At 53.6% G+C, this 10,305-nt stretch overlaps 1 protein-coding gene across 1 annotated transcript; it reads right to left on the reverse strand.

Moving 5' to 3' along the window:
- LOC103905705 (E3 ubiquitin-protein ligase HECTD3) lies at positions 1-10,303 on the reverse strand (the record flags this gene model as incomplete). The annotated part of the gene is made up of 21 exons (XM_009287456.1): positions 1-208; positions 481-552; positions 668-749; positions 984-1,058; positions 1,512-1,641; positions 2,034-2,240; positions 2,606-2,695; positions 3,047-3,166; positions 3,503-3,606; positions 4,045-4,109; positions 4,438-4,490; positions 5,175-5,357; positions 6,502-6,583; positions 7,046-7,211; positions 7,587-7,669; positions 8,088-8,201; positions 8,482-8,597; positions 9,039-9,174; positions 9,448-9,540; positions 9,968-10,128; positions 10,220-10,303. Coding segments are annotated over 21 exons (2,301 nt in total), but the record flags the coding sequence as incomplete, so codon positions are not given.
- Positions 10,304-10,305: the final 2 nt, after the last annotated feature.

Here is a 10,305-nt window from a genome sequence, read left to right on the forward strand (position 1 = left end):
CTGGGAGCCAGGCTTCACACCTATATGTTTATTATATATACACATCCTGGGGGGACAAGGGAGCTCTTCCCATCACACAGTTTTGTCGAACAATTGTCCATGCTGCTTGGTCAGGCTGCAACATCACTCTTCCCACGGACTCATATCTGTGTCAATGGCCACGCAGTTATAGGCAGCATAGCGCAACTTCTCTTCACATACCTTGGCTCTAGGGATGGCAGGAGGGGGAGAGGGGGGGGAAAAAAAAAAAAGACAAGGAGGAGTTGCCATTGTTGCATTTGCCAGCCAAGAGGACAAGATGCTTTCTGAGATGGAGGCTATGCTTCACCAGCCGCTCACAGAGAGAATCACAGCAGACACATGCTACAGGCAGGGGGACGTAAGTGTGGCAAAGCAATGGGGCCCTACGGGTCAGCACCAAGGTTAAGAAGAGAGCCCAGACACACAGTCCCCCAGATGTAGGGAAGCACCAAAACTTACGTGGCATAGTTGGGCAAGAAGAGGGTGCTGGAGCAGGTGGACGACTCCGGCAAAGCATCTGTTGTCTCAGAGCTTGGGAAGAAGGTGACAAACTGGTCAGCAGGCCAGCAAGGCAGGGGAGACCAGACCACACATCCCTTCAGTGTGGGATCTGTCAGCCTTGCAGTCTACAGAAGAATGGACTCACCCCATCTTGTCTGGATAGATGTAGATCCGTGCTGGAAGGCGGCTTCTGCCAGTCACAAATCTGAGGAAGCGGCTGCGATCCTCTGTGAAGGAAAAGCAAAGACATCAGCAGACCTTAGAAGGACGTGAGATGGAGTACAGCCACTTCCAGGTATCCCCAGTGCTAGCAAGCAGTTCCTTCAGCCCAGCTGCTTGCTCTCCTTGGCTCCCATCTGTTCCCCAGGCAGCAATGAGGGTGGTTTCACCCTCCCAGTTTCCAGCCAGTGTGCAGGAGCTGTCATGGCACAAGATATGCAGGGACAGAGCAAATCACTCACCATTGGTGAAGTTGTTGAGTGCTTCCCAGAAGTACTGAACACGGGTGTCTAATGGCTCAAAGTCCTCAAATCGGGCTGGCAGAAAGGATACAGAAAAGTTTATAATAAAGATCCAAGCACCTCCTGGATAAATTAGAGGAGGGCCTCCCCTGCTCACCCAGGGGTCCTCTGCCAGTGCGGGAAGAAACCTCTAGGTGGCTGCAGGGTGTGAGCACATAGACCCAAGGTGCAAGGGACACATGCAGTCAGGCCCCTCCCAGAAAGCACATTCAGATCCACATCTCGGCTCCACAGAGGCTCAGATACTGGCAGCCTAGGGATGCCCCAGCCTCTACTCTGAGGCCCAGCATGGAGACAGAGGACACCCCTGCCCCCATCAGCACGCAGCTAAAGGCAAGAAGCATACAGGCCCACATTCTCACTGTAGTAAAGGCTAATATCAGCCTCCCACACCTCTCCTTGTCCCAACACAGAGAGAAGACAGTCTTGTTTTCAGGGAAAGAGTTTTCAGCAGAGTCCTTCACTTACTGAGCTTCTTCAGAGCATCAACTGTGACTTCAGGGTCTCCACAGACTTTTTTTTCCAGCTCTTGCCAGGTGAGGAGATCAAGAACAGCTTGGGGCACCACCTTCAGCAGCCCAGCCTGCATGGCCATGATCTGAAAAGGAGATAGGGCAGGTAAGCAGCATGTCTTGTCCATTTCTCTGGCTCGTGGTTGAGCCTAGGGACTCGACTGGATGCGAGCCATGTGACTGCTCAGCAAATGCTCCAAGGAACCTGAAGAAGGGAACAGGATCCCACAGAGATGCATCCCAGTTCATTCAGGAAGCCAGTGTCAGAGCTGGGAATAAAACCCCGTGTCTCCCATGCTGCTACAAGCCATTTTGCTTCTCAACAACTCCATGGGCTCCAGGACCTCACCAAAAAGGACTGCCTACTATTGCACTAATGAGCACAGGGACACTAACCATGATGCATTTTACCAGAAACAGACTGGGAGGGTATGTCTCTGGGAACTCAATGACCACTGATGCTATGGGACAGTGTTACCTGCTCCTTGCTCTCTTCTAGTCGAGCCTTTTGCACCAGGCGGATGAACTCCTTGCGATCCTCGTAGCGCACCACAGTGCTGCTGCCATTGGGGATGAGCTCCACCATGCGCTGGTCACTCAGCACTGTCGTGTAGGTCAGCTCATTCCCAAATTTGAACTCAAAGGTGTCTTTGTCCATGACTTCCATCACCTCCAGGAGCTTCACCTGCCCAGGCCCCAGATGAGTGCTTGTTAGAGAGATGCCCAGTGGGCAGTGGTGTGCCTGAGCCTGCATCTCCTCCCTTCCCAAACCAGGGCTGGAGTGACTGCAACAGCAGCACAGCATGGGATATGCTGCCCTAGAGCTGTTTAGCAGACCCTGGGGCACTGCATGCTTGAAGCAGTAGTCAGCATGGCTACATGTCTATATTAGCTATAGGATGCATTAAATGCTAAGAGCGCCCTTTTTGTGTGTGTTTCTTTGACACATCACAGGAGGAAGCAAGTACAACATGAGGACAGGGACACAAATCACCACCTTGCTGAGTGCCACAAGGAATAGGATAGGCACAGCCTCCCAGTCCCTCTCACCAGCACAGAGTCCACGGCAGGGAAGTCTTTGCTCCAGCTGACCTCCTCCCCTGTTAATTGTTTCCATACAAAGCCAGGAAGAGCCAGGACCTGAAGGAGAACAGGGATTTTGCTGAGTCTGTGTGAAAGGAGACATCCCCAAAGATAGAGATAGGGCTCAACAGCGCAGAAACAAAGGAGCTTCCCTGCTCCCCCTGTCCACATGCAGAGCTCATCATAACCAAGCAGAGACCAGACACCCTCTCCCAAGCTCCCAGCAGCATCTCCCAAAACTCAGGCTGTGAGCTCTCCTAACCTCTCGGCCCCAAATCCTGGCAAACACCTTTTGTCCTAGTGTGTGATCATAGAGCCCTCCCATGCTCCTGTTGGACAGGCTGCAGAAGGGGGCTAGCAACTCCCTTTGCAGCAAACCTCCACACAGGGACGAGGTTGAAAGCTTACCAGAAACTCCTTGCCCCTCAGAGCTGCTCCCATGATCTGCCCGATCCACTCATATTTTGGGAAGTCTTTACAGGAGGGGTTGGGGACGTACATGTCCCTGGCTTCTCCAGTGCCATTACCCTACAGGAGTGAGAGGCAAAACTCCAAGTCACGATCTCAGCGCAGCATGAAGCACCACAAACTCAGTTCCTGCAGTGCCTCTGGGCACTTCTCACAACAGAAGTGGGCTAAACCCCCCCATCCTCCTTGGCAATATTCCTAGTGAGAGACAAGTATGCAGGCACTTGTCAGCATATCCTAAAATGAGGTGCCACAAAGCAATCTATACCCAACCCTTCACAAGGAAAAGCTTTGGACCAGCGAAAGTAGGTATGTCCCTGGCATGCAGGGGGACAGGGACAGCACTGCATTGCCAGGCACAGAATGATCTGCCTCAAATACCCCGACCCACAGCACCTGGTTGGATGTGCGCACAAAGAAGGGCAGAGGCACGGGGGTGTCTGCTGAGCTGGGACACAGCTCCTCTGACATGTCCGCCAGGCTGTCCCGAAAACCACCACCTGCAACCCCAAAAGAAGGGCATTTTTAGTGATGTGAACTCCCCATGTGCTGACCCTCAGAATTATGGAGCAAAGATGAGGAATTCTGGTCCAACCTGGCCCAGGGCTGAGCAGAAGGCTCCTGTCAGAGCCTTATAGCACCGGAGGAAATAAGACAGGAGAAATAACAGCCCTGTCTGGCCTGTGGAGGACAGCCAGAGGGAGCATTGGCACTGTCAAAGCTGCTGTTAGTGACTAATGGAGGTCTGGTCCCCATCCCAGCAAGCAGCACTCCTTATCCGGGACATGTCCAGGGGTGGCAGGACAAGGCAACCTGCCTTCCCTCTCTCCTCCATGGGCAGTAACACTGGGAGGAAACAAGAGCCCCTACAGCAACAGAGTCACCCCATCAACCCCCAACTCTGCTCCAGAGGAGCCCTTGCCTCACACAGCCCCTACCTTGGTCGATGATGCCCTCTGCGATGAATTTGCACTCCCACCACTGGTCATAACGCAACGGCCACCTGCAGAGAACCAGGCATCGCCTGAAGTGCTGCTCAAAGCCAAGGAGGTGCTGGGGAGGCAGCAGGCACAGCAGGGACACCAGGGGACTAGGGTGGACCAGCCTGGGCTTAGGACAGGACAAGATCTCAATCTCCAGAGACAGCTGCATCCTCAGTAGGGAGGTGACACCTTGGGGAACAGGCCCTGATCCATGTCTGAGCTGGCTCCTGCCCTAGCAAACCCTCTGCAGAGCACAGGACACGCACAGGCTTCCCAAACACCCTGCTGTGACAGAGGACATAGCTCCCAGCACTGCATGATCCCCTCCCTCCCCCAGACACCACTTACCTATAATCTAGAGGCTTTTCAAACTTGTCCGAGGGTTTCAGGCCTTCATACACCTGCAACAAGCAGAGAAGATCAAGGCTGACATCCCCTCCCCAGGGAAACCGGTGCCAGGTGAATGCAGGAAATTGGAAGAAATCTAGTTTGCCCCAAACCTTTAAATACTGACTGAAGCTGATCTCTAAATGGTCTAGGAGCCCTTCATTTTTGGAAAGAGAACATAAATTACAGTGCTAACCACTGTATGGAGCTTTCTGACCTCAGAGGTACATTGAACACACATTAAACTTCACAGCAGTCTGGGCTGTTTGTGCACACATAGAGCAGTAGATCTTTTGGAGGTGGGGGGTGAATGTCAATAGAAAGATCAGCATTGCTGTAAAACCACAACACAGGACTGTGTGCAGCTGCATTATTGTTGTCACACAAGAATTCTTTGCTGCCCTTTTAGGGTAACAAGATTGTTATGCTCTGCATTAGCAGCATGCCACAGAGAGCATTCAGGATAGAGCAGAGACTTCAACTCAGAGATCCCAAATCCCTCCTAGATGTTATTCCTGGATATGGGATCATCAGCACATGTAATTGTAGAGCCTATGAGTCATGTGAAGAGGCCTTGAGGACTCCAGGTATCTCCAGCTCCAAGTTGTCCCTTCTACCCACCTCTCTACAGTTAGTTTTGGATTTGGGATGCCCCGCTCTCCCCAGAACAGTCAGGACCCTTCCAGAAGGGACAGTACCTGGGTGAAGACAGCGTTCTTGCAGCTGGGGTCCAGGGCAGGGTTATCTCGGTGCTCCATAGCCAGGCGTCGGTTAATATAGAGCCGTGGCATGAAATTGGGCTTGCTGGTCTCCGAGTCCTTCAGACACTGGGTAATGAGAGCTGTGCGCCTCTTGGACAGCAGCAAGAACTGCTTGATATGCTGCCAACAGGTATGTCCAAAACATCAGAAGTGCCCAGCATCCAAAACACGTCACCTACTTCCTACTGAAGCCACTGCACCGCCAGGTCTCTCCCCTTCCCAGGGCCACTGCCTTCCACACACAGACACATTCTCCTTGACAATATTTGCTCCACCTCTGCCTCTGAAAGATTTTGCTTTCTGGCTTAAGGGAGATACCAAGCCCAGTCCTCTCTCCATCAGTCGTCATCTAACGCTCCCACTCCAGTGTTGCTTGGACTCTGTTTCACCCTCACTCTCACCAGAATATCGGTCCTACTGTCCCTCCTATTTGTAATCAAAGCAAGCTCCTCTCACTTGACAATATTTGCTCCACCTCTGCCTCTGAAAGATTTTGCTTTCTGGCTTAAGGGAGATACCAAGCCCAGTCCTCTCTCCATCAGTCGTCATCTGACGCTCCCACTCCAGTGTTGCTTGGACTCTGTTTCACCCTCACTCTCACCAGAATATCGGTCCTACTGTCCCTCCTATTTGTAATCAAAGCAAGCTCCTCTAAACAAACACGAATCCTCAAATGCTTGGGTTCTATGTTGAGCCGGCACAGGAATTACAGTGCTTTCTGACACCAGCCTGGAAACACACGGAATGGGACTACCCCAGCAATGTCTGGCACATGTATTCTGGAAGAGGATGTAAGGAAAACAGACAACTGGAGGGACAAACTCAGTCTTACGAGAAAGATGGAAATCAAAAGCTTATTAAAACCAGAAATAAGTTACTGGTAAAAGCCTTGCTGTTTGGACACAGCCAGCTTAAAGCTGCTGGCAGCAAGTGCAGGAACAGAGTGTCCTGGGCTGAGATCTCAGAGGGGATGTGTGTCCAGCTCACACGCCCAGTGCTGCTATGGTCCAAGTCCTTTTGAGGGTGAAGTGCTCTGGTTTGATTCTACTTGTTACCCCATAGCTATATGTTTTCACATCGGTGTTTTAGCAGGAAACTAGCCTCTAAACAATATCACCTTTCACAGCTTTCATGAACTGAGCTCAGCCAGGTATTTCCCTTGAGCTGCTTTACAGGCAACAAGCGCTGACTGCCTCCCTTGCCACAGCCCAAGTGCAATCACCCTGCCAGACTGATGCCCCACAAGACAGAGGGAATCGCTCACCTTGAGTTTGCTGAACGTGCCAACAGTGTGGTCCCAGGCTGGCACCAGGTGATGCAGGACACTGTCCAGGAGTTTGATAAACCTAAATCCCAAAGAAGAAGGTATTGCGACACAGGAGGGACAGGGATCTGCACAAGCCTATTCCAGACCAGACACCCCCGGACACAAGCAGAAAAGTAACAACTGATCCAAACCTAACCCAGCATGGTTTTTTACATCACAGAGCCTTTGGTACTAAATTCCCACTCCCTGGGCACTGCAGGGACCTTGCACCCTTTGCCCCATACACCACACAGATATGCTGCGCTTGCAACACACAAGACACTGTGAACTTGAGCTGCAAAATTCCTCTGAAAGTGTAGGGGAGTTACCCCAGAGAGCCCACTTTGTTCCCAAATGACTCTGCTATTTTCTCCAGGGTCCAGGATGCCTGTCCCAAGGGGAGTCACACAGCTTTACAGCTTCCAGCCATACTTGTGCTGGAGATGGCACCAATCCCTGCAGGCAACACCACCCCACTTGTCTGCCCCCCTCCATACAGTACCTTTGAATGAGCACAGCCCGTCGGTACAGCAGGTCAGGGTCTGTCCCTTCTAGGCGAGGGTAGCGCACTAAATTGGGCAGCTGGAACATGTCAGCACTGAGTCCCAAGTCCCTCTGTCGGGAGGACTTGATTTTGATGCCTCTGAGGCGAACATCAATCCCATCATCTGCCAAGGAAGACCATGGATGATACGCTAATACCATGAGAAAGCAAGCTTTTCAGCGTGGGAGGTCTATAAGTAAAAGCACTAGGAATGTGACCAGCTCCACCAGCTCTGGGGCTGGGCACTCAGAGCCTGAAATACCTCTGAGAAGAAGCAGGGCATTTACAGAAGAAAAAAAAAAATAATTGAAGGCAGAGAAAGATAGGATGAAAGCTGAGAGCTTGCAAACCTCCAGATCCCCCTGGAGTTTCCCATGGTTCTTCTGCATCTCATCTGAAACAGCCCACAGGGCCAAGAAGTACAAGCCACAGGAACAAACTCTTAATGTACAGTATCTTACAGGTGCATTATGGATGTGGCCATAACACCCAGCCCTACCTCTGCACTCCACAATCCGGATCTCGATGACAGGCAGGTGTGTTGTCATGTCCTCAAGGACGCACACATCCCCAATGTAGCTCCTGCAAACACAGCACATACAAGGGCTGCAGACCTGTTCCCTTGCCCATCCTGCCAAAATCCACTCGGTCGCTTGCAAGGGAAGAGGGTTTGCATCTTTTGAAATGGGAGCCTGCGGCAGGAACCCAGACCCAGTTGCCTACAACATGGCCTATGTTGAATGCCTGAACCTGCTGGTGCCTCAGGTCCAGGCAACATGATCCCAATGAGTCCCAGAATCGGATCAGGAGAGCTCTGACGATTGTGCCGTCTGCTATTGTAGGCAGAGTGAACCCGCAGCTCAGACATGGAAGATGCCTGTCCCAAGGCCCTGGGCCTCTTAAGCCAGGCTGGTGCTGGCATGACTGCTTAGGGTCGGGGTGTCCAGCACCTCCGGCCCCTGCAAGGACCATACTACCCTCTCCACCTCCATCTACTCACTCATCAATCCCGACATCATTCAGTTTCTTCAGATTGTCCCCCTCGCCCCCATACACGGCGACCCGCTTGGGCATGAAGTTCTCATCAGTGGTATCCACTGTCAGTAGGAGCTTCCTGCAAAGGGAAGCATGAAATGAGAAGGTAACTGCATCTGAACACTCATTGCTGCTCCCCCTCATTGCCTGGTCACACTTGTTATAAAGCACACGCAGCTGCTGCTGGGATCCCCGGGTACCTGTGACAATGCTAAGACCCCTTCAAGCCCAGAGCCAGAACAAGGCCTGAGGGGCAGGGAGCACAGGGCAAAATCGGACCATGACGGACTCATGCAGAGAGCGGGGGCTGCAGGGCTCGCCCCAGCCACAAGCCAGCACACAGGGGAGAGGTGCCTCACTTGACAATGGTGCCTTTCTTCATGTTGAGCCGCACCCAGTGCTGGCCCTGGGATCCGTCACTCTCCCAGTATGTGTCGGCGTGGCTGTCAGTCAAGCATGACACATTGAAGTCCTCCTGGAAGAGGGCAGTGAATGAAAGGAAGATCAGATGGGGGTAGGATTAACTTCCCCTTAATGGTTACCCTCGTCATGAATCTTAGAGCCAGAGGACATCAAACTGGCCCGTTCCCTTTGCTGGGCTGTGCATAGACACAGGGAGACAGAGCACACAGGACACTGGGGCTGACCCTCTAAGGTGCTCTAGGGTCACACACTGAGCACAGAATATCAAACCCTCCCTAAAATCAGCTTAGCAGCTAATATTAGCATTTGCTTCTCAAACCACAGCCCCTCCAGGGGCCACATTACACAATATGCTGTATGACGCTCCCCAGGCTTCTCTCCCACATCCTCAAACACAGCCCAGCCCAGCCCAGAGCAGCACACGAAGCACCATCCCATGCTCCCCAGCCCCATGGCAGAGCAGGGCTGATGCAGCCTTGTCCCTTTAACCCACCGTGTAGGACGAGACATCGATGCTGTCCACATACTGCTTGACGCTGCCCAAGTTCTCATCCTCCTTCCCAATGTGATCATACAGGAAATGCACCAGGTCTTCGTCACATTCATAAGTCCATGTTGGGGGCACAAACCTACCAGGGAAAAGGGCTTAATGGGTCTGGAGAGACAGGGGCAGCCAGGCTAATGGGTCAGGGAAGGCAGGTCCACGTCCTGCTTGCCTTGGTCTTGCCCTGTCGTCTGCTTTGTGCAGGCTTATCTAGGACACGACTGTGCCGAGCAGAGCTGTTCCCCACTGCCTGTCTTGCCCCCTCTCCCCCCGGTCTGCAGGAGACGGCTGTCTGAGCAGCCAGGGAGAGACAGCGGCTTGCACGCAACCACAGCGGAAGCTGGGAAACAGCTCATACCGAAGCTTCTCTACTGCGGCCTCATCCTGCTCCATGGGCTTGGGCTTCGCTCCGAGGCGCAGGGAGTACGTCAGATCCACCACCTGCTCCCATCTGAAACAACCCAGAGAAGGGGGGAGTGAGAAAATCCCAAGGGAAGGAAGGAGCTGGTGGTCAAGGAGTAGCTGGAAGGGGAAAATTTGGGTTTAAAGGCCCACCATCCTCCATCACCTCCAGCCTCATCCGCTGCCTCTTCCTTTCCAACCATCTCTACTTCTTCCAGCCCACACCCCGCTAGGCAGGTGACAAGCACAGTGACTAAGCCAAACCCGGTTAACTCCACATCTGGCATCCCTATTGCCTCACTTCCATGGAAGAAGTGGCCAAGCGGGCCGGGGCTCCTCAGTCCAGGACAGGAACGGCCGAGGGGCAGCACACCAAAACCCCACGCAGTTGGGCCTGGGTGAATGGGGGGTGAGAACCTCCCTGCTCCCTGCCGTGCAAGGGCGAGCCGGGGAAGCCAGGGCCGGCGACCCCGCACCTGATGACGGGTTTGTAGTCAACCCCGAAGAGCTGCTGCTGCCGCTGGATCCGCTCCGTGGACTCCACCGGCACCAGCCGGTCCCCGCCGTCAGCGTGCTTGCACACCAGCACCCAGCCCTCCTCCAGCCCCCAGCCGCTCTTGTACTCCTCCAGCTGCTCCTGCGGGGGACCGGCGGCTCCCGTCAGGGGACGGACAGGCCCCTCCGCGGGCAGCGCAGGCCGCGGCGGCCTCCCAGCCCCCCGCCGTTACCTTGCTGAGCTTGACCCAGAGCCCGGCGCCGTTGCAGTACTCCTCGCCGGTGGCGCGGAGGCAGCCGCCCTTCCGCACCTCGATGG

Source organism: Aptenodytes forsteri, unplaced genomic scaffold (genome assembly GCF_000699145.1).
Source record: "Aptenodytes forsteri isolate BGI_AS27 unplaced genomic scaffold, ASM69914v1 Scaffold119, whole genome shotgun sequence".
Taxonomy (NCBI): domain Eukaryota; kingdom Metazoa; phylum Chordata; class Aves; order Sphenisciformes; family Spheniscidae; genus Aptenodytes; species Aptenodytes forsteri.